Source organism: Apostichopus japonicus, chromosome 5 (genome assembly GCF_037975245.1).
Source record: "Apostichopus japonicus isolate 1M-3 chromosome 5, ASM3797524v1, whole genome shotgun sequence".
Lineage (NCBI taxonomy): Eukaryota > Metazoa > Echinodermata > Holothuroidea > Aspidochirotida > Stichopodidae > Apostichopus > Apostichopus japonicus.
In genome coordinates, this window is record NC_092565.1 from 12,442,927 (window position 1) to 12,466,908 (window position 23,982).

Genomic DNA, 23,982 nt, shown 5'->3' on the forward strand with positions numbered 1-23,982 from the left:
GTATAATCAGTATACAATAATGTATTATCCCTCTAATAAGTCAATTCAATTTGCCATAAAGACATTCTATGGCAGAAACTTTCACATCAAAACATTATCAGGGCTTTCTGATGATGGGAATCTAGGACACAAACCTCATCAGAATAAACTTTCATTAATTTAAAACAATCTAGTGATTTCATTTAGATGTGTACAATAATTCTTGAAGTACCCCAAGGGGTCCACAATGAAGACTATGTACTACTACTGGCATGACTTTGTGGTAATTACTTCACTTTGTAATGGAGAGTTAATTAAAGACAGCGACTAATTGAAACCTGCCTTCCAGACTGATCAGATAACTTGATGATAACTGACCTTACAAAACTATTGAGAATATTTGATACTGTAGTAACATAAATCCAAATCTTGAAGAAAACACAATAACTTCAGTCGTTGTCAGAAATAAAGACCGTGGAATAGCTAAATCAACAAGTCAGAAATAAATACCGAATCCTCCTTGAATGCTCGTCCTAACTTGACAGTTCTTGCTGTATACCTTCTCTGTACAATATCTAACCACAATCAAGTTTTAACAATTATTTTGTAAATTTAAGTTCAAACAATCTCTCCCTGAATATTAACAGCATGTATTTGTTAGATTTTACAACTATTCCAGGGGTGGCTTTCTTCTACCAGGACATGTCACATCATACCTTGGCAGCCCTTTCCATTTCCTGTGGAAGAAGCAAAGATAAAAGGCAGAGTCAGATAATGATGGCACATTCAATGATGGATAAATACAACTCACAATTTCGTTTTTCATTGGACTACAGTACCCATTTCAAATAGAAATGAAACTGTCCTTCAATGATAAGTAATAACACAAATATTGCTTCCAACGAAAAACTACATATTGTCCTAACGTCTCATAAGCTGCATGCAAGTAGTACGATCTGGAACGAAACTGACCAATTCAAAATATATATTAATATATTATATAATGAAGTTCACTGGTCTTCCTGATTGGTCTATCATCATGACCACAGAGGAGTGGGCATGAAGGGGTGAGGGGGGAAGGTGTTTGTTCCTACTGATGTAGTCAATTCTGCTCAGATAATAAAAGTATCTTACTTTATATATAGTAGTGCCTATCTGTGCTGGTGATGATGTAACAGCTACTCCTGCCTCTTCCAAAGCCTTTATCTTCTCATCAGCCCCTCCTTTCCCTCCTGCGATGATCGCACCGGCATGTCCCATCCTCCTACCGGGAGGTGCGGTCTTGCCAGCAATGAATGCAGCGATGGGTTTTCTCCTTGTGCCCTGGTGATGGAAGATAGACTTGGAATCATTTTACTTTGTAGATCCAATACTGCAAGAATGTTGTATTACTATATACAGGTTAACTGAATCACAACAAATGAATCACTAGACTACTAACAACATACCATTAAATCAGAAGTATTAAGACTATGAAAGGAGAATTGCAAGAACTTGTTTGAAAATCAAATTACTCAGATGTCTTCTCGGAGAGGGAAAATTACTTTAAGGTGATGGAAAACAACCAAACACAGACTGCATGCATATAAATTGTGCATAAAATGTAAACAGCAATTGATATAAATTATATTTTTCAGACATGAATATGTCGAGTGCTTCTGTATCGATCAAAGCCACCATAAACACACATGACATCACAATAGCAAAGATTCCCATTGCATTTGGCCAAAAAAGAACATTCATGTCTACCCTTAATTATAACAATTACGTCTGCACCAATACTTGAAACATGGTAGAATTGCTAAACAATCACCAACACTAAACATTGCTCCAGCATACATTAATGGTGTTCAATTTAACCTCTCCCCTTACCACATTATTCTCTGCAATGTATTTTGCTGCAGCTTCTTCTGCCCCTCCTCCGATTTCTCCGATCAAGACGATTCCTTCCGTTTGTGGGTCGTTCATAAAGATGTCCAGGCAGTCAACAAAGTTAGTCCCATTGAAAGGGTCTCCTCCGATACCTGAGATAAGATCAAAATTAAAATATTATTCTTGTCATACTTGCTGACTTTGCAATGCTGATTGAATGAATTGACTCATTCAGAGCAGGGATTTTTTCTTGGCATTCTGTTGCTATTTTCAACCAATTTTACTCAAAACAAATTTTAAGTATTTGTAAACGTTAGATTGCCAATGATTATACACCCGTCTCAAGATTCTTTCATAAAATAAACTTGAACTAGCAAGCAAGGAGCCATAATTTTGTTCTAAAAATGTTGTCGCTCAGACACTTTGCCATATGATTATTAACCACACTAGATAAGCAACTCAAAAATTAAATTTTAGAAATCTTTATATTATATCGGTAGTTGATATGAAGTCCAACTCTCAAGCTTAACACACTGTGTTCATTAATATGGCACTGTTGTATCCCATTGTGTGGAAACTTACCTTAGTCAAACTAGAAGCTGCCATAAAATTTAACCTTTCCTTTAAATTATGGAATTCTCGTAAAACCAATGACTTAGACTCACATATATCTCTGTATTACAGTATGTTACTTAAGCATTGTGTTCGCTTGCTCAAGAACCAGCTGAATGGTCCCCAGTTTACATGATACCTAGTTACACACCAACAGATCAAAATGCTATAGAATAAGGTAGTTCAGTGCAGTATGTATTCCCAGCAGTTACATAGCTCTTATCTCAATTCATCTGCTTGCAGTAAACTTACCAACACATAGAGATTGTCCAAGACCAACTGCTGTGGTCTGAGCTACAGCTTCATATGTTAGTGTACCCGACCGAGAGACGATTCCGATCTTACCCGGCTGATGGATATGACCGGGCATGATGCCTATCTTGCATTGACCAGGCTAAAAGTAAGGGAAAGAATGATTACAAATGTGCATGTCATGATGGTCCAATTAAAAATGCAGACATCCCTGGTATTCAAAAGTGGGTGGGTCGCCACCCTCTTTACGGTCACCAATGAGTCACCAACAAATGCAAAAGATAAAAGAAATGGCAAATACAATTTGTGGCAAAAATGTGGTAAATTCTTGAACATAAATTTTGCCATGCACTACCAAAGTTTACCATGAAACTAACCTTAATTATTCCTGGGCAATTAGGTCCAACCAGTCTTGTTTTGTTCTGTCTGACTAGCCTGTGTTTGACTTTGACCATGTCTTGCTGTGGGATGCCCTCAGTGATACAAACCACCAGGCCTATCTCTGCATCCATAGCCTCCATTATGGCCGCAGCAGTAAACTTAGCAGGGACGTATATGACTGTTGCATCGGCTCCAGTCGCATCTTTGGCCTGATGATCAATAAGTATTGATTATTAAAGTATAAATGTGATCAATCTATCAATCGAGTATAGATTCGATATATATGCAAAATAGATTATCTAGATCTACTTGCATAAAAAAGAAGGTTCTTTTGAATTTAGACTTTAATTTTCATGAGTAAACTTCACAATTTGCTTATTTAGATTAGAATATGAACATATATGTATGTAAATCAGTTATTCAAACTCTTAGTGCTGGTCATCTGTTATGGTATGCTCAGTTACATTGGTATTATTCTAGCTAACCGGCACCCACTGCAAAGTACCGAAGGAAACTGGCACTGTGTAGATTTATCCAGCCTTAAGAGCTACTGAATATAATTAAGCTAGTGTAACACAATTCATTGACTGCAACCTATTGAAATGATTTAAAAGTAATGTGAAATTGGACTTGCTAATTGTAAAAGTTTCTGATTGTCTCTCCCAAATCCCTTTACTACTATCTTACTAACAGCATTGACCATATAATCACTGTCAGCAATAGCACCCAAAGATGAGGGAGAGAAAGGAGGATGGGGGAGGGGAGAGTGGAAAGGTTGAGACACACTGAGCACTGTAACTCTTTGACTAACTTATGGCACCTCATTACATGCAATCCTTTGGAAATTCAAAGTTTCTCATTTCTCTGATACTTTTAAATGTTACATCAGTTCATCTTCTGCGTACATGATAACAGTCGCATGAGAGATACTTACATCTTTGACTGAGTTGAAGACTGGGATTCCACAAGACTGTTGACCTCCTTTGCCTGGGGTCACACCCCCTACCATGTTGGTACCATACTCAATGGCTTGTGTTGTGTGAAATGCACCCTACAAGAAAGTACAATAGGGAAGAATGAGTAAAAGAAACATAACCAAAAGCAACAATTCAGTAAGGGGAATAAGTTAAGCTCATGACAGCATCATAACATATGCTACAGTTTTAATCAAAGCACAAATCTGGCTGATTTTGTCTTTACTGGTTTTGGTTGCACAACCAAACCAATTGGTTGTGACTGTCCAAACAATTGTTTTGTAGTGAAAGCACCTACTCTTACTTTTCATTAATCTGTATTCAAGACAACCAACTGGCATTGCTGTTTGAGTAAACTTAATAGCAGCCTCTTCATGCTAAACTGACAGTAGAATGTAGATTATTGTGCAGCTCAACAGGGGTAAAGGCTTCCTTAAGCATATGAAGTTAAAGTCAAATTAATTCAAATTTTCCAATTTTGCTCCTTTCATGTGATTGATAATAAATATATATATAAGTATCTGGGCATCTATATGAACAGCTGATATAAAGAAAACCACCACTTTGTCGAAGGAACTAAAAGCAACTTACTCAGCCAGTTCTAAAACTAGTGACTCTCATAAGATACCACCAATTTTGATACATTATACTAAACAAATAATCAACACAATTTACAACTATATTTGTTTTTCAAAATTTTAGTATAATTGTAAATGTTTGAGTCTGTTGAATAACTTGATAGCTATGACAAAACACCTAAAGTCATTTATGCATCTCTCTGGCACATCATGTTTGCAAGATGTTACTTATAAATGCCAGAACTGTTAACTTACACCAAATTTATGTCAATTCAATACCTTCACAATGACAAGAAATTTGCTTTCTTTACTTACTTGTTTGCCAGTGATACCTTGGCATATGACTTTAGTTTCACTGTTTATGAGCAGATTAGGCCTTGTTTCTGTGTAGCATGTTCGAACCCCAACCTTTGGAACTGTGAAAGATAATAAAACATTTCTCACTGAGTTGAGTCACTCTTTGAAACATGTAACTCAATAAGTACCATCAAATCAGTACCATCAGTTTCAAATAATTCATACATATTTGTAACACACAAATTATAAGTGCGTGTTTACAGTTCCTGGAAATTTGATGAAAATATAAGAAGAAGAAAATGAAACTACCACTCATTATGGATGTTGTAACTGAAAAAGCTGCTAGGATCACAATGTCTAAAATAATTCATAAACTTATCTTTTATGTAAAATGTACACCAAGAAATTACCTAACTCCCTGTGATCAATTTGATAGTAATAAGTAAAATAATAATCCCTTTTTTCTTAATAGTATTTGCTTCTAGTGAATTTAATTTTCTTGAAGTGTTCTTCCAACTTTTTCAAGTTCTTCTCTGTAGTGTTGGCTAGAATCATGACTAGCCTAGCCCTCAATTTCTTTTAACTAGATAATTAGTTTAGGCTAGGCAGCATTGGAACATTGTACTACAATTAATAACCTTGCAGGCAAATTTTCACACAATGGAATGTTCCTGATGTTGAGATCTCTTTTCTCGTTAAAGCCCTCGATCCTAGTTCTACCCATAGCCTTGGCGCTATGAATACGGAATGGGTAGGATGGCTTACGCTAAGTAAGTGTAGTAAATCACTAAATCTATGCTAGGCAAAGTACACGTTACGACCTCACGTAAGGTTAGGCCCTGGGAACAACCCACATTGTACTGCCAATAACGTCGCGGGTATGATAATTCAAAGGGATTCTAATAAGAAGGTATGAAAGCTATGTAATATGGTAAGAATCACCATGCACTCATCATCGATAGAACAAAAATTAAACGATAAGAACACAGTTCTTACCAATATTTCTTGCGACAATTCGCATGCAGGCTGCCATTTTGTCAGTGATGAGTAAAGTACGTGTGTGGCGCTATTGCTCAATTGTCTCATACTATGGTGGGTTTAACCGAGGATTTGGTCTCTGACTTTGGTCCACACTTATATGGTATAAATAATTGCTCCCATTGACTTACACACTGACCTCGTCACTTTCCAAGGCCGTTAGACTGGTTAGAGCATATATAGCAGTTTCGACTGTCTAGTTCTACCCACCATATGATAACTGATGGCTTGGGTTATCACAGCACATGCAACTTTTGCCACCATGTCCGGTAATATTTCGAGCTAGAAGAGCCTAAAGTTTAGCATAGTCACGGCTCCCAACCCATCTGCCAGCTATCGCTGAGGAATCTTCTTGTTTCACCCAAGTTTATCTAAAATCCTCCAGATTTTTAGACCATCAGCAATTTATTTCATCCTCTTCAACATCAAAACATCAAAAAGAATGATGATGATCATGAAATCAATACAGTAGGTCACTTTAAGAATATTTTCCCACAATGGTTAACCGTCTTACTAGTAGGTGGACGTGCACTACTCTAATTGTAGTGTTATACCATAAAAAGGACTACTGAGGCCTCATCATTCCCAAAACTTCCAATATACTTTTTTTCACATTTTTTCAAATCAAGTCAGCATGCATTTTTATCCACATCTTCAAATTTACATCGCAGTAATATCCAGAGTGATTCTCTGATTTCTGGTATCATACAATAATGCGCATTTCTGCTTCACTCAAAATGCACTATAAACTGAAGAATTGTATTACAATATCAATCTCACTTTACACGTATCACTAGTGTTCTTGCACGGGGAACCCATTCACTATACTATTTTAATTCTAAAGCTAGCTCCATATACTTGATTTAATCTACCCAAGCTGTCCCTGTAATAATCCCTTCCGTCCATGCAAATATAGGAATACTTTTACTGAGTCAGGGCATTCTTGTCAAGGATGAGGGTCTACTGGATCAGATACATCTAATGTGCGAACTCGGAGAACTAGATCCAGGATCACGGTGAATCAGTAACATGTTTAAACACACGAACAGTATACGTGGGAACTTAGTTATATACTACCGCATCCTGCGAACAACAAAGATTTTTCAGTGAGTTTGTTCCAGTTCCACATAAAATTCAGGCTGCTTAAATGACCGTTATCGAGTCCGACGTCACAATTACAATGTGTTAAAATAAATTTTTCTTCAAAATGGCTTTCTCCAATTATATGATGTAAGCTTTAAGGACATACTGAAATTATAGATCTAACCTGTAGTATTGTTATGTATGGGACTAGTTGTGCGAATTAGCCACAGCTTGGACTGTACAGTACCAAAGGCTCACAAGTATTGACGATATGGTTAAATTTTAAAATACTAAAGAGCAAACTCTGCTTTGAAGACTGGCTCGTAAACTAACTTCACAACATACACTCCTCAATTTATATATGCTACATCTTTGACTCTGGAAGAAAGTCAGTTAAAGTTTTTGTGGCAGATACACCATGCCTAGTCATAAGTCATCAAGAACAAGGCACAGAGAAAAGAACGACAGAGATGCTGATAGATATCGGAGAGAATCAAAGCATTACAAACATGAGAACAGGGAAAGAAGTTCTAGAGGTGATAACAATTACAAACGTTGGGATGACTATAGAACTACTGACAGGCATAACGAAGATAGCAAGAAGAAAGGTTGGCGGTATTATGGTTACACTGAAAAGGATTTAATTTCTGCTCCTAAGGAGGACAGTTCCAAACAACAGTCTCTGCATCGAGATGATGAAGCAAGTACCAGCAAGAGATTACCAACTGAGAGGAAGGTACTTGTTGAGATTGAGAGAAAGCCAGAGGAGAAGGCCATTGTAAAGAGGGAGGTTGGAGCTAAGAACAAAGAGAAACTCCTTCCTTTTATGTTTGATTGGAAACGACATAAACATGAGTTGGACAAGCTATTCTTTGAGAGCAAAGAGTGTCTAATAAAGAGGTAAGTTTACCTTAGAAGGCAAGTACGTACATAAGTCGAAACATTGATAAATTTTCATTTATTAACATTAAAATACACACTACTGTAATCAGGTTACATGAAATTAAAAGAGCTTTGGTGTGATGGATCTGCATCTTAAAATATGATTTAAGTGATATTCTGATGGTTGAAGTTGACTGTTTAATACAGTAAAGATGCTGGACATTTCATCAGGTCAAATCCACATCATCATAGCAATTTGTATGTTATTGTTGTGAGTGCACGGCAACAACAGATTGAATGATATATAATCACAGCAATTCAGCTGGAAACATTTTATTATCTTTAAAATATTTTTTGTTATTATTCCCATAAGAAAATAATATTTCCACAAAAAGTTGCATTTTGATGTAAATATTAATACTATAGAGAACCATGAAAGCTCAGCAAAACATTCTATATGTACCATGTTTCATGTATGAATCATCAAGAAATTTATATAAATCGTTTTAGAAACACCTGTATTGTGATTTACTCCAGGGAAGTACTAGGGTTAAGCCAGTCAAAGTAGGTACCATATAATCTACCATGGCATATACCATGATTTAGGGACAAGATGTTGAGATGGGATGTTTAACTAACAGGATGGATTTTTCTTTTCCTGGACATTATAAATGTCACAATGTCTGCTATCAGAATAGCCCTTCAAGATACACCTGTGGGAATTGCATTTTAGAAATCCACCCAGTCCAATATTAACAGACTTGTGACAGCTGATAAAGCAAATTTACCTTTAACTTCATGTTTATATTTTGCAGTTTTTGCCTTGCAAATATGGAACTTTAGACAATTGCAATATCATCAGGGTGTTCTGGCAATCGACAGTATATATAGTTTATATTTCTGGTCCTTTTTTCTATATCAAAATTGATGATTTGTTTAGTAAATAAAGGAGTCCAAAAAATTGTTCTATCCATAGGGGAGGCCAGGAATATCGTGACTTTTGGATATTTTTGGAGAAATATTTGAAATTTCAAGCCCGGGAACAGCAGAAAGACATTTCAGGTAAGAATACATACTTTTGTTTGCATTCTTCATATCTCTGAAGAAGATAAAAATTGATTAATAAATTTCTTACAGTATTTTTTTAACCTACAGTACATGATCCAAACTTTCTGAAGAATGTAAACCATCCTTCTTGAAATGGAAAATACTTGTACAACAAACTTGATATAAAGTATGCTGATGAATCTTTGTAGTTAATTTTGTATTTTGACTTTTAATGTTTACAGTAGGTCAGTCAGATGATAAAGAAGATGTTGATAAGACAGTGTTTAAGTTACCAAAGAAGTACGACAAGAGATATAAAATAAATATCTCACTGAGGTATCCGCCGAGGGAACTCCTAGATCGTTATGGAGACACCGATGATGAAGGTAGGTTTTCCCCCAATGACTGTACTATTACCATTATAAAGGTGCCGTTTCATTCTGATACATTTGTGGCTAAATTTATGCTAAAATCCAATAACAATGTAGTTAATAAGTGTTTCCAACCAAGTGTCATTTCAAGTAAAGTAAACGAAAAAATGGAAACTGAAATTTTCCAAGTTTTGTTTTACATGTGATTAGGCATTGAAGACTCGTGCACAAAGAAACGTCTCATGCCGGTAATCTGACCTACTGTAGTTTCTAATGAGGTGTAACAGAAGTTTTAGACACCACCACATTCCCAGAAAATACACACATAGCGTGCTACCATTGGTCATTAGACACTAGTGTACAGTCAATACATGCAGCTACGGTCAATACCCACAACACAATGTACATAGCAGGGATGGACATCTCAGGTCCAGATAAATCATAACAAGGTATCACGTTTCATTACTGTCTGCATTTTATAGCAACAAGAAGAAAACTTCACTTGCAAGCAACGGAAAGTTAACCTTATCAGAGGGCGGCGCGCAGTTTGGGGCGAGTCTTATATGCCTTTAAAGCTAATTTTGAAAAAGTGTCTAGCTTTTTTTAATAACTGAAAGGCAGAAATGAGTCATTGAATACTTGATCACATTACCTTCAAATGTTGCATGAATCTTGAAGGGTTTCTTAATTTGATCCATTGCGATCTTATCTGAACTAATTCTTAAGTAGGTTTGGTAGACCTTTGACCAAATGCAAAAAGGTTGCTTTAACGTAAACACTTAAAATTAGTTCATTGATTTATCACTTTTAGTCATTACATTTTAAGGAACAAAGGTATTATCATTAACAGCTTTTAACAGTCAAATGCTTTTCTTCCCTGAACTAAATGCTTTATCTGGTTATTTTAGTATACGTCAGATTCTACAGTTTTAGATTAAGTTAACACTACTAAACAGGCCCCTGAAGTTGATGTCATTTCATTAACCTAATCCTGTTTATCTTTGATATCATATTTGACTCATTTACATCGAATTTCAATTTTATTTGTGACAGTGTTATCCGAGTGATTCTTTGAGGAGTAAATCTATTTTCCAAGCCCAAGCAAATTTTGTTGATGTCAGGAATCTTTTCTTTCAAGTGAAGAAATTTTAAGTAAAAATTAAGCCATCAAAGAGAGAAAAATACCCCCCCCCCCCCGAGCTGTAACATTGTCCACATTTTTGGTATTTCCATCAGTCATTACACTCTAATCTCATTCAACAGATGAAGAAGCATTAACTACCTCCAAGCTTAGAGAATTCCGAACAATATTCCTCTATTATTTGGATTTTTGCCAGAAACAACAGGTAGGGTTTAGTCACGATTGCATTTCATCAGCTCAGTAATGGATTTATTATCGATGTTGCTTTCATTATTGGCATTAACGGTACTTAAAGTTTACCAACTGATGAAATTGTCTTTAAATATTACACTACTGTTGGACTTCAGGAATTATGAACCTTAGAATTTTGTAGACAATTAGTTACAATTTGTGAACTTGTAAATTTACTGACTAAGTATACAAATGAATCACTCCTAATGCATGGAGTATTCACTGCATTTCTCCTTCTCCTTCTCTTTCTCCTTCTCCTTCTCCTTCTCCTTCTCCTTCTCCTTCTCCTTCTCCTTCTCCTTCTCCTTCTCCTTCTCCTTCTCCTTCTCCTTCTCCTTCTCCTTCTCCTTCTCCTCCTTCTACTTCTCCTTCTCCTTTTCCTCCTTCTCCTCCTTCTCCTTCGCCTTCCTCTCTCCCTCCATCCATCTCAGCTCCCAAATGGTACTATTTCTCAATAGAGACCACAATGCTTTTTTCATGCAAATAGCAATCTTTAAGGTTATTGCAATACTGTATGTATTTACATAACAGTAGAGAAGTGCCAAGTTTCTTGTGTCTGTATGCTGTTTCATTTTTATTCTCCAAAAGTTTGAATTTTTTAGTCTTTTTAGAATTTAGTGGGCAGAGAAGTTCAAGAAAGTTTGAAAGTTCTATTTATACACCAGACTGCCAAAACATCATTAAATGATGGACACATTAATCTATCTGTTTAATTTCAATCCTTTTCATCTTTAGTTAAGTAAATTGGTGAAGTTGAAGACCGACCAAGCCAACTTACCGATCTTCAAATACAATGATATGATTGTCAACGCTGTGAAGAAGCATAATGTGGTGTTAATTGCAGGCGACACAGGATGTGGAAAGTCAACCCAGGTATGTACTTTACCAGAAGCGTAGCAACAGGTAGTTCAGGCGGTTCATTGAACCAGGTCCGTTCAAGGTCCAGTGGCACCCAAGGGTTGGTTCTGGAACTCTGAGCCAACAGATCACAACTGCCACTGATTTTTTTGAAAGAATAAGTGAATGAGTATACCAATATGCTCATGCCTTAGTCTGCTTTATTTCACTTAAAACTGGTTTTGCTAGTTGAACTTTCCCAGTTGGTACCATTCTCTAGTGTAACGTTTATGACTTTTATGACACTTTAGATGCAGTAACTAAGGGTGTATCTTTTCTATGAGAAGATATAGCTGTCTTTATATGCTCCATGTTTTTCAGAGGATAAAGCTTTCACACCCATCACATTCAGTTCCTGCAGGCAAGATACGATCATGTGTGATTCACTTTCTGATAAAATATCTATATAATTCAGTTTGCTTATTTCATGCAAACTATCAGTACTTAAATTAAAGTGTTTACCCCTCCATCACCAAGGTACCACAATATCTGATGGCGGCAGGTTTTGACAAAATTGCCTGCACCCAACCTCGTCGAATCGCCTGCATCTCCTTGGCCAAGAGGGTCGGCTTTGAGACACTGAATGAATATGGAGACCAAGTTGGTTATCAGATCAGGTTCGAGGCTATGAAGAGCTCAGCCACCAAAATCATTTTCTTGACAGAAGGTAAGATTAAATTTAAAATATTCGCACTTTTTCATCAGAATATCCTTCTCCTGTCCTACATGCTTGGTTTTGCATGATTTCAATATGCAGAGGGAATTGCTGTACAAATTGTTGTGTATACGTACTGTATAACGCCTGTGTTTTTGTGAAAGTTAACAATTATGGGATAAAGTTGTTTTTAATTGTGGCATCTCAGATAGCAACTGAACACCACATAAAAAAATAATAAGTGTCTTATCAGTATGATATTCGGAGAGTGGCAGGAAATGGATTACAAGAGATATTTCAGCTGTTCTTATATATAAAATTATATAAGTAATTAAATGAGTAATCAAAAATTTGACTGGGAAGCTTTAGACAATGGAAAAGAGTGAAGAAAGCTGGATACTGATCCCTGGTTACACGGTATCCAAGGTACTCTGGCTTCTGACTGGCGCCATTAACAAAGAAATTGCTATATAGGGATCTCCACCAACTGATGGCTGGATACTGTAGCTCAGTTGGTTGAGCCCCTTGTTCCAGAAGTCACTGGTTCCAAGCCCATTCTAGCCATAAATTTCTTTGCTTTTTAACATGATCATATTCATGTTCATGAAATCACACATTCATTTATCCCACATGATCATGAATAATGTTGCTATATGTATGCTTCAGTTTCTCTGTAGAAGTCAAGTGTAGTTCTTACATTTCTTCTTTTATTCGGCAGGTTTGTTACTCCGTCAGATCCAGTCAGACCCTCATCTGAGTCAGTATAACGTGATCGTCCTCGATGAAGTCCACGAGAGACATCTCCAGGGGGACTTCCTCCTCGGCATTCTACGCTGCCTTCTGGAGCAAAGAACCGACTTGAAGCTAGTCTTAATGTCAGCCACCATTAATTTAGAATTATTCTCAAATTATTTTGAGGATGCTCCTGTCATCAAGGTTTGTTTATTATTCTTGTTTGGTTAATTTTGTTGAATCAGAGAACAACCAATGCTCGATACACTTTACAATTTATTTTCAAGTTTTGATTTATTTATAAAGCCTTAACTGACTTTAAATACCTTTATTTTCCGTGATTTCTGAAACAATCTCGCGACCCGTTCCAAACTCCTTTTGCCACCGAAGCAATGAGTCATGACCTATAGGTTGTGCATAACTCTACTATAGTGTTCCAACGGAAGATGTGATGCTGATCTCAGTAAATCTGATAGTTTGTGAAATAAGCTCAACTGATGTTAGTAATGAGGCATAGCCTGCTGCTTTAATGGATAACAATTCTTTGAATGTCTACGTTTATCTATTACCTGTACATCAGCTCTCACATTATTCCTTCTTAATTTCTAATATACTTTGGTTTCAATCTTGTTTCCAGGTACCTGGTCGTTTGTATCCAATCCAATTGGAATATGTCAGCACAAAAAAAGGGGTAGGTCTATTGGTCTTATATTATGTTTAAGTTCAGTACCATTTATATGTGACGGTACTGAAGTTAAAAACTATCCTGGTTCCAAAAATTTAAATCTGAGGCACAACTCTTTTGTTTTTATATGTAATGATGATTTTTTTTTCTTTGTCTCATTTAATCCACCATTGTCCTGAGGTCTAACCCTCCATACAGCTTTTCTATCCAGTCCAGTCTCTAATATCAATTTCCTTTTGGTTATGAACCGGACCAACAAATAATGAGTTATCAAACACCATCTCATTTGTGTTGTATCACCACACACTAGCTGGTAACTTTCATGTTCACTTCATTAAGGTAGAGATAAATTGAAATTTTTGGAACTTCTTCTTTGGAAGTTCATGCATTTATATACTGTAAATTCATTACTCAGTGGAATGTATCTCCAGCAATATCTAACCACAAGAGAGTGATAAGTGGTATATGCCAAAAAACAGTTAAAGAAGCGTAATTTATCAAGGTTCATCAATTCATGTTGGCTGAAATTAACCAGCAGAAAAGGGATAGTATGCGGGCTACTGGACAGAGGTTTTTGCAATGAGATGGATGCAATGTGACAATTGTTGGCCTTTTATAGTTTGGTCAGTTTTCTTGTAAAATCTATGTTTTTATATAAGAATTAATGATACCTTTTGTACTATCTTGTATTAAAGTTTATTATTATTATTAGAGCGTGGTCGATTCATTTTGGTTTTGCCGGTATAGGAAATCCAGATAGAGAAGCTTGACCCCCGACCTTACCTGCGGATAATGCAACGGATTGATCACAAGTATCCAGCGGACCAGCGAGGGGACCTGTTGGTCTTCATGAGTGGTATGAAGGAGATATCTACCCTAGTAGAAGCTGCTAATGTCTACGCCAGTCAGACGGAAAGGTGGATCGTTCTCCCTCTTCATAGTTCACTGTCCATAGCCGAACAGGATAAGGTTAGTACATTAAGGAAACACTACAATGCATTTAATAAACAGGATAAGATTAGTACATTAAGGCAATGCGCTGATGCATTTAATAAACAGGATAAGGTTAGTACATTAAGGAAACACTACAATGCATTTAATGAACAATGTTACGAATAGGAAAGCAAATTTTATCAAAGAAGAGTGACTAGCTTCTGCAGGTATAATGTAGCCAAGGATGGAAAGTGGAGGCAATAGGCAATCCTGTACACCTGAATTAAATCTCCTCACAAGCTTCAAACTTCCAGGGTGGTGAGACTGTAGGCAGCATTGTCAATATATATATCCTCACTTTGAGGAATGTATTAATGTATTGGTTCACACAGATCTAATATCCTCTATTTATGGTTGTGATTTACAAACAGATAATACACATGTTGCATGTTGCATACATTGTTAATTACACTGTGACTGGAGCTCTTAGATCTTTTAGCATAATCTAATTTCTACCGTAAAGGACTTCACGTCGTTATCTTCAAAAGTATTACAGGATAAGTCATTGCAGTGGCTTTTCTCTGTCCATTGTTGCAGCTAACTATTAGGAAATTCGTTTAACTTGAGAGAGAAGAAAGACAAATGCTTTTAAGTACTTCAGTTAGTTCCTTTTTGTTCATAGAGCTAACTTAACTAAACTTAACTGATTTTATTCAAAGATGTGTGATGAAGATGTGTTGATATTATAATAATTTGTGTATCCCTAGAATTGTGTAATGGTCTGCATACTTTTAGAGCTGTATTGATAGTAATGATATGTTTATCCCTAGTAATGTGTAATGGTCTGCATACTTTTATCGCGCTATTGATATTATAATGATATGTGTATCCGTAGGATTGTGTAATGGTCTGCATACTTTTAGAGCGCTATTAATGTTATAATGATATGTGTATCCCTACGATTGTGTCATGGTCTGCACACTTTTAGAGCTCTATTGATATTATGATGATATGTGTATCCCTAGGATTGTGTAATGGTCTGCATACTTTTAGAGCTCTATTGATATTATGATGATATGTGTATCCCTAGAATTGTGTAATGGTCTGCCTACTTTTAGAGCTCTATTGATATTATGATGATATGTGTATCCCTAGGATTGTGTAATGGTCTGCACACTTTCTTAGCTCTATTGATGTTATAATTATATGTGTATCCCTACGATTGTGTAATGGTCTGCACACTTTCTTAGCTCTATTGATGTTATAATGATATGTGTATCCCTAGGATTGTGTAATGGTCTGCATACTTTTAGAGCGCTATTCATTCTTCAGCATACTTTAGACGGCTGCTCATTGTTCTCTTTATGTTTTGGTAACCTATGGTGATATGTCTATCTCGATTCCATCGTCAGGTGTTTGATATTGCTCCAGAAGGTGTCAGAAAATGTATCGTGTCCACAAACATTGCAGAAACGTCTGTGACTATCGACGGTGTCAGATTTATTATTGATTCGGGAAAAGTGAGTATGTTGTTTTCATAATGAGTATTATACCAGCCAGTGAGTATTAACACATGATTGTGTGTATTGTTTATATGATGGAGAGTATAGCCAGTGAAATTGAGTATTCATTATGAGTATTCTGCTATTCCATCGAGTATAACTTTGTATACTAAAGTAAATGAACAACGGAATCTTGACGGGGAAATTGCAAAAAATGGAAAAGAGCATAGACAAATTTGTGGCTAGAACAGGTTTCAAACCAGTGACCTTTGAATAACCCTGAGGTCACTGGTTCAAATCCTGTTTTGACAGTTGTTTGTTTTATTTATGTAATTTATACATGAAAAGTTGGATTTCTTCTGGGTTTTCTGGAATGAATCTCAGGAGTGATCCCTGGTTACATGGTATGTAAGGTAATTTGGCTTCTGACTGGCAACACCAGTAAATAAATTGCGATAAAGGGATCGCCACCAAAAAGCACTGGACGTGTTCACAGGTTCGAATCCTGGTCTAGACATAAATATCTTTAATTGCTCTAATTTTAGTTAGTATTTTCTGCAATATTATGATGCTTTAATTAATAGTGAGTATTATTTTGCATTATTCTGCTATACTGATTATGATTTTTTTTTTGGTTTTACTTGTGAGTATTATTAAGTATCACTCATAAAGATAAATAGACTGGAGTTTGCATTTCCTATTCCATCAACGTTTAGTAACTGGGTTGCATTTAGCACATTTGTATTAGCCATGGTTATTAATAGGAATCAACAATTTATGGGCAGGATAGCTCAGTGGGTAGAGTATATGAATGTCTGGTAATCTTGTGAAATGTTGATATACATTTGCCCTTTATGATATGCAACCTCTGTTATTTTTGGTTTTGATTAAAGGTTAAAGAGATGAGTTACAATGCCCAGGCTAAGATGCAACAGCTACAGGAATTCTGGATCAGTCAAGCTAGTGCAGAACAGAGGAAAGGAAGAGCAGGTACGAATCATTTATGAAATTGAAAATATGAAATTTCTTCAACATTTCAATAATTTATAAATGGATATATAAGCAAGGAAAATCCATGTTGGCAGTGTTATGTCACTCACTATGCAAATGCAATGATATATGTTGTTAGTCTGTTCCATTAATGAGAGTGTCAACATCCATATTGTGTCCCTGGATTTCGTAGAATAGATATGGTCACCCATCTTAAGATGTCCCCCATACTACAGGGAATAATATTTATCCAGTTTTGCCTCGCAAAGATGCTGTACAAAAAAGAGGTATAGCAGTTCTTGTACGCAGGAAAAATAGCAGTATTGTGCTTTTATATTACAGGACGTACTGGTCCAGGTGTATGTTTCTGTCTCTATGACAAATCAGACTTTCTTGTATATGTGGACGACACCGTTATAAGTATTGTGCTTTCATATTACAGGACGTACTGGTCCAGGTGTCTGTTTCCGTCTCTATGATGAATCGGACTTTGATGGATTTCAAGACTATTCTACTCCTGAGATTCAAAGGGTTCCACTGGATTCATTGGCATTACAAATGTTATCTCTAGGAATGAAAAATCCAAGAGTGTAAGTTTTACTGTTCTTTGTTTGAAAGGTCCTAACTTGGTTATATAATTGCGCCAGATTTGGTTTTATCAAGCAAATATTTCATTGTTTTTAGGTAAGTGAATTCAAATTGAAAATTGATATGTAAAATATTAAAGGTTGGAGTGAGCATGAGATGATGAGATGTAGAATCTAGAATGAGAACAACCATGATTTGATAGAATTAATAATGGCAGATGGAAGGCAGCAAAAGAAAGATGATGTGTATAATCCACTAAAAGATAGATATAGAAACAAGAAGTACCTTATATGTTTGAATAGGACAATTGAGGAGGAGGGGGAATGGGGAGGGACTCAAATAATAAAACATATTTACAGGTTTGTCAAGAAAAAGTTGTGTTAGATTTTGCCCTTCAGTGTCCTGTAGTTTATATTAAGATACAATCATTTGTTTTAATTTAAAATTGTATGCAACAAGTTGGAGACATATTAATGTTGATTTGGACTAAAACAGTAGCATTCCCATCAATTTTGTCAGGAAGATAATCAAATTTTAAATTTGTTTGACGTTCATATTCTGGAAACCAATGTAGAGAGAAAAAAGAGACTAAACTGTTGGTTGAAACTTGTTTCATTGCATATATTGAAGGTCGAACTTTGCAACAGTTTTGGTGTCCCTGTTGAGGCTGTTTTTCTTTTGTAACTGTGTATCAGTGAGACAATTCATGTATAACAATTATGAAAGGATGGTATAGTCTTACTTCGCAATGCTATTAAGGGAAAAAAACCTTCTTTTCAATGATTTCAGCATATCTTTGATCAGACTCTGTCAGAATGAGAGTTAAAACAGTTGAAACAAGGATAAAATTTCCTTAACTTTGCGCAAGCTTTAAATATTATGGTATAATTCCAGTAAATGGGTCACATAAAGTGTCAAAGTTTCTCAGAATACAAAACTGATGCTTCCTTCTCACACTGTGCAAATTGTATCAGTTTTAATTAAATTGTAGCAACTACAGTGTCTACGAGTGCAGCTACATACGTACACCACATTATGCAAAGTACAGGGCACAAGAAATTACCATGCACCCCCGTTATACCTTTGATTTCACAAGCCACAGGAAAACCAAAAGTACACAACAGATATTCTCTTATAGTGTAGCTAAACCTTTATCAGTCTGTTTTATGTTTCTGTTTACCAATATCAAACCTAGTTGGATTTCTGTGTAAGAGGAACACTGGAGAATACGATGATGCATGTCCAATGAAGTTATTTGAAGCCCACTCTGGTGATAAATAATCAATCTTTCATAGATGAGTGATATCATTTTATCGAAGTTGTTATGGGAAGCTGTTAGCCATGTGATGACGGAAGGAATGTTGGCGGTGAATAGTTTTGATAAACAGCTTTCACTTTTAATTTACAGCTTCCCGTTCATTGAGCCGCCACCTGTAGCTAGCATGGAGACGTCTTTGGTATTTTTAAGAGAGCAAGGAGCAGTGGACGCCAACGAGAAGCTGACTCCCGTGGGAACGATGTTAGCTAACCTACCAGTGGATGTTGTGATAGGGAAAATGCTTATCATGGGAACACTCTTTCAGGTACAATGTCATTCTTTCTTTAAGTATACTTTACTGAATATAAAATCTCACAGTACTATAATAAAAATACATAAATTTTATATAGTGCCAAACAAACTATGACATACTATGTATGTAACTTCATACTATGTACACTAACATACTATACAATAAATACTATACATGTATACTAACATACTATGTAAGTAACTTCAGAACTTTAGTGGTGCCGGCTGTGTTTGTAGCTTAATGTCTTCATACAAGGTGAAAAAGTTGCCAAAAGGAAAACAGTTATGAGTTGATTGGCTGATTGGCAAGTTATTAATAATTTGCAAGGCAAAGGTCATGGAGGTGATTGGAACAGCCTTCTATGATATCGGTTAAACTGCTACCTCTCCCAGAGATGTCAGTGAATGTACTTAAAACTTGGTAAAGTAGTCAATATATTGGTCTGCAGTAGTACTCAAATGCCGGGGGGGGGGGGTTGGTGGGCGACCCTACTTAATGGGGGGTGACCCTATTTAGGGTTGTCAAAATATTTTAGAGGGTGGCCAAAAAATTCTGGAGAAAGAAATGTTGATATGTGTGGAATATATGTGGGGGGGTGGGGGTTATGGGGAGGGGAAGATGACTGATTTTGGTTCTCTCTTTTTTTGTGATTTGAGCCAGTTCTTTGATGATTTGTTAATTGCTGTTCCTTACAGATGGTTGAGCCTGTGTTATGTATAGCAGCTGCCCTGAGTGTCCAGTCACCCTTCACTAACAAGGCCTATCATGACTCAGATGCCATCGTAAGTTCAGAACCTTTTTAATCTCTCATGCAAATATTATCTAGTTCTTGAAGCGCTATTTGAAACATATTAAATGTGATTGATCAAAGCAAGTTTGTCAGTACCTTGTTGTGTCGATATTGTGAAGGCTTCTTGATTTAACACTGCATTAATATAAAAAAAGGTTAATATTATTGGTAACTGCTTTTTGGTCATAACCAAAACGGAAATTCCTCTTTGATATTGTTGAAGGTTTCTTGCTTAACACTGCATTAATATGAAAAGGTTAATATTGTTGGTAGCTGCTTTTGTATGCAGGTCATAAGCAAAACAGAAATCCCTCTTTGATGTTGTTGAAGGTTTATTGCTTAACACTCATTTAATATGCAAAGGTTAATATTGCTAGTATGTGATATTGTTGAAGGTTTCTTGCTTAAAACTGCATTAATATGAAAAGGTTAATATTGTTAGTATGTGATATTGTTGAGGGTTTCTTGTTTAAAACTGCATTAATATGAAAAGGTTAATATTGTTGGTAGCTGCTTTTGTATGCAGGTCATAAGCAAAACAGAGATCCCTCTTTGATGTTGTTGAAGGTTTATTGCTTAACACTGATTTAATATGAAAAGGTTAATATTGTTGGTAGCTCCTTTTGTATGCAGGTCATAAGTAAAACAGAAATCCCTCTTAATTGTGTTCATTTGTCATTTACTGTTGAATTCCTTTTTCTGCAACATGTCAGTATGTATCCTTTTCTATAAATGTTGATTTATTACTTCTTGTTCAACAGACTGCGAGGAAACCTCTTGAATCAGACCAAGGAGGTCCATTTACTCTCCTCAGTGCCTTCAATGAGTGGATTCAGGTAAAGCCATTTCACTTTTTTCAAAGGATTTTCATTTAATTTAATCATTCATAGTTAGTTTTTATCTTGCATTGCAATTTTCTTTTCTTAGACATCTTTAGGATTGGTTTCTTGTCATTGCCTCTTGGCTTTATTTCTGCGAACTGACGGTAAAATACTTTGCCGTCAATCTTTATAGAGGACTACCATCTACTAACATCTTCTAACAACATTTGTGGTTTCAGTTTTGTAATTATACCCTATATCATCTTTTTCGTACATATAGCTTTGCTATGAGCTGTTAATGATAATATAGTTTAATATTAAACAATGCATTATGTGCGAGATGGTTGTTTGTAGCTAAAAATCGTTTTGGTAAATTATGTTATTTCTCCCCTCACATATCATTGAAGTTGGATTCATTAACACTAAAACAAAACGATGAAAGCTGAAGTAAAAATAATTGCTTCACGATATTCGAACGAGGCACATATAGTCATTCTTTGCATCAAGATTTTGAACATATTTTATATACCGTTGACCTGACATATAGATTTAATTTCATGTTTCAGTTTGCTGCTGTATAATTATGTTGCTACTAGCTCCATAAAAATATTGTTTTCATGTCATACATGTGTACTTAAAACAAGGTAATCTTTGGGGTATATTTGGGGTAATTAAAGCCTGACAAAATACTGTGTCTCTTCTGTTTTAATTATATTTATTAATTATCTTACCCTATAATGAACCTTTTGATAAACATTTTGAGTGAACTATACTTGGTTTTCATAGTTTAACTTAATACTCAGAGAACCTATTGGATGGGATTATTGGTAGGCTATACTAGGTGTATTTAAAGGAATAGACTGATAGACGATTTAGGCTCTAACTCTAACCGAATATAAAAACAAATGCTCTCGAGTTGCCATCGTTTATTTTTGAAGGTAAAAGCCGAAAGAGGAGCAGGTTCTAGAAAATGGTGCAAACGTAGATGCCTGGAAGAGCAGAGATTCTATGAAATGTCTAAACTTAAGCGACAATTCAGAGACTTGCTCAAGGTAAACTATTTTGTCTCAGATATTGAAGTATTTATTAAAGTTTCATAAAAGTTTGAAAGGGGAAAGAAAATTTATGACTAAAATAGGATACTTGCCATGCTCGGGATTGAGATCTGCAAACTCAGCTTCTCAGTTGGGTAGTTGGTGGCAATCCTTATTTAAATTCTATCTGCTGGCTGATGGGGGGTGCAGGGGGGCGGGTTGGAGTGGCACCAGAGCTAACATTACCTCACATACTGACTATTTACTAGTTCAACAGGTCATTGGTCAAATGTTTTTGTTGGTAATTGCTAACCCTGGGTTAGGTTTTACTCTGTGTGTTAACTGGGACTTGAAACTTAGTTAATTTACTGGCTTAATCAAGTGGATGTTTGTCATTTGCCAGCTGAAAGAAAGGCACTTATATTTTTGTGCCAGTAAGACATTGAGAACATGAACACATGATAAGACAGTTAAAAAATTATCAGTAAAAGTACATAACATAAGCAAGTCTAAATAACATCATCTAGCCAAATGTGCTTTAATTATTAAATGATTTTGCTTTATTTATTCCAGTGTTCATTTTCTGTGATGTTGATGGATTTGCAAATACTGAATGTAAAATGTTGAAGCTCTTCACATGACCTAATAATGATAGCGTTTGTTTCAATGTCAACACTGTTAGCATTCTACGTTGAAAATAAGAAAACAAAACAAAAAAGAAGATAAAGTACAACGCTTGATGTCCTAGTGGCACTATGACATCACAGATTTGCGAACATGACAACCCTCAGATATGACTTTAAAAACTACGACGTCTCCCAGACGGAATAAGAATTTTCTTCGTTGTTTGGAGGAGTCGTTATTCACAAAGATCTCTGTCATATAAACTAAAGATGATAAGTTAGGTCTGTGTCAGTCTCAGTAATTTAACTTCCGTGATTTTATTTGCTTTTAATTTTATATTTGCTCGTTTTTCCAGGATCACAACATGTTGGGATATGGGAGTCAACACAACAAGGGAATGTATTCTGTAAATGAGAGACTGGAACGAGGCAGAGACAGGAGAAAGCTCAGCTCACTGAAACGGAATAAACAAAAGAACCCACGGAAGAGGAAGGTCTTGAAACTAGACTTTAGTGTGAGTTGAATTTACCACAACCTGCCTGTTCATGATCCAAACATGGTTTCATGTTTGTCTATTTAAATGACCAAAAGATTCTATACATTTACAATAGTTAATGACATTAGCAAGCCTTAAGTCATATTGTATACTATGTTACTTACAGACTTTTCTGTTAACATTAATGTTTGTACGATAGTCGAACTAGTTTCATGGTGTAACGTCTTTCATGGGCCATAAAGTCTCAAGCCTCCAGTTTAATAATAATGGCTGCATCTAACATAATGGCTGCATCTAAAATAGTGACCACATCTAAAAATAATGGCCTCATCTAAAATAGTGGCCTCATCAAAAATACTGGCCGCAACAAAAGTATTGGCGGCATCTAAAATAGTGGCCGCATCAAAAATACTGGCCACATCTAAACTAGTGGCCGCATCTAAAATAGTGGCCACATCCAAAATAATGGCCGCATCTAACCTCAGTTAAGAATAGAGATGTGCAAGAAAGAATCAACTGCCTTCATTTTTCCCGTTGGATTGAAGACTTCAAAAGACTAAACTTTCATAGCTAGAAGGTTTTTCTCTGGGCAGAATAAATGTATTACTATACCATAGTGTGCCACATATGAATTATTTTCTTATAGTTTTATTACTAGTGAGTCTTGATGTGGCAGCTAGATAAAGTTGTGTTCAGCTTTAATTTTTTAAGTGGCTATGTGGGGATTACTGCCAACTATAAAGGGCAGATAGCTCCATTGATAAACCACAGGGCTTGTAACTCTGAGCTCTTTGAATCCTCTTCTAATCATAAAAAAAGGGTGTTTTCTTGCTGTCCTTAAACCTTAATAAAACTTTGAAAACTTTTACTAAGAAAAAGTATGTCAGTATAATGATATTCGCCTGGAAGGGAAGTCTTTTTGCGAT

General features: G+C 35.9%; 2 protein-coding genes across 3 annotated transcripts in view; one reads left to right on the forward strand and one right to left on the reverse strand.

Annotated features, from left to right (window-relative positions):
• Positions 1-5: 5 nt before the first annotated feature.
• LOC139967690 (succinate--CoA ligase [ADP/GDP-forming] subunit alpha, mitochondrial-like) lies at positions 6-6,077 on the reverse strand. The gene is made up of 8 exons (XM_071971697.1): positions 5,942-6,077; positions 4,964-5,064; positions 4,031-4,147; positions 3,093-3,305; positions 2,716-2,857; positions 1,852-2,003; positions 1,114-1,302; positions 6-716 (listed from the first exon to the last, which is right to left on the reverse strand). The coding sequence occupies exons 1-8, from the start codon at positions 5,976-5,978 to the stop codon at positions 690-692; spliced, it is 978 nt and encodes a 325-aa protein (XP_071827798.1). The 5' UTR covers positions 5,979-6,077; the 3' UTR covers positions 6-689.
• A 942-nt stretch (positions 6,078-7,019) lies between these two features.
• The window catches only part of LOC139967684 (probable ATP-dependent RNA helicase DHX34), a 28,773-nt gene continuing 11,810 nt past the window's right edge, over positions 7,020-23,982 (forward strand). Inside the window, exons 1-17 of one of the 2 annotated variants that reach the window (XM_071971686.1) lie at positions 7,020-7,966; positions 8,925-9,010; positions 9,238-9,381; positions 10,630-10,712; positions 11,474-11,611; positions 12,113-12,302; positions 13,009-13,226; positions 13,660-13,713; positions 14,455-14,676; positions 16,053-16,160; positions 17,036-17,132; positions 17,575-17,722; positions 19,129-19,303; positions 19,987-20,073; positions 20,843-20,917; positions 21,841-21,954; positions 22,916-23,074. In XM_071971686.1, the coding sequence (XP_071827787.1) occupies positions 7,485-7,966; positions 8,925-9,010; positions 9,238-9,381; positions 10,630-10,712; positions 11,474-11,611; positions 12,113-12,302; positions 13,009-13,226; positions 13,660-13,713; positions 14,455-14,676; positions 16,053-16,160; positions 17,036-17,132; positions 17,575-17,722; positions 19,129-19,303; positions 19,987-20,073; positions 20,843-20,917; positions 21,841-21,954; positions 22,916-23,074 (2,580 nt within the window). In that variant the 5' untranslated portion in view covers positions 7,020-7,484. The remainder of the gene's footprint in view (positions 7,967-8,924; positions 9,011-9,237; positions 9,382-10,629; positions 10,713-11,473; positions 11,612-12,112; positions 12,303-13,008; positions 13,227-13,659; positions 13,714-14,454; positions 14,677-16,052; positions 16,161-17,035; positions 17,133-17,574; positions 17,723-19,128; positions 19,304-19,986; positions 20,074-20,842; positions 20,918-21,840; positions 21,955-22,915; positions 23,075-23,982) is intronic. The other variant, XM_071971684.1, reaches the window with a different exon arrangement.

Excerpts from the sequence above, each read along its gene's own strand:
- LOC139967690 (XM_071971697.1), bottom strand. The coding sequence starts at position 5,978 with ATGGCAGCCTGCATGCGAATTGTCGCAAGAAATATTG. Across the intron at positions 3,306-4,030 it reads TCTTCAACTCAGTCAAAGAT|GCCAAAGATGCGACTGGAGC; the intron begins GTAAGTATCTCT and ends ATTGATCATCAG. Across the intron at positions 717-1,113 it reads TAGGCACTACTATATATAAA|GAAATGGAAAGGGCTGCCAA; the intron begins GTAAGATACTTT and ends CTTCTTCCACAG.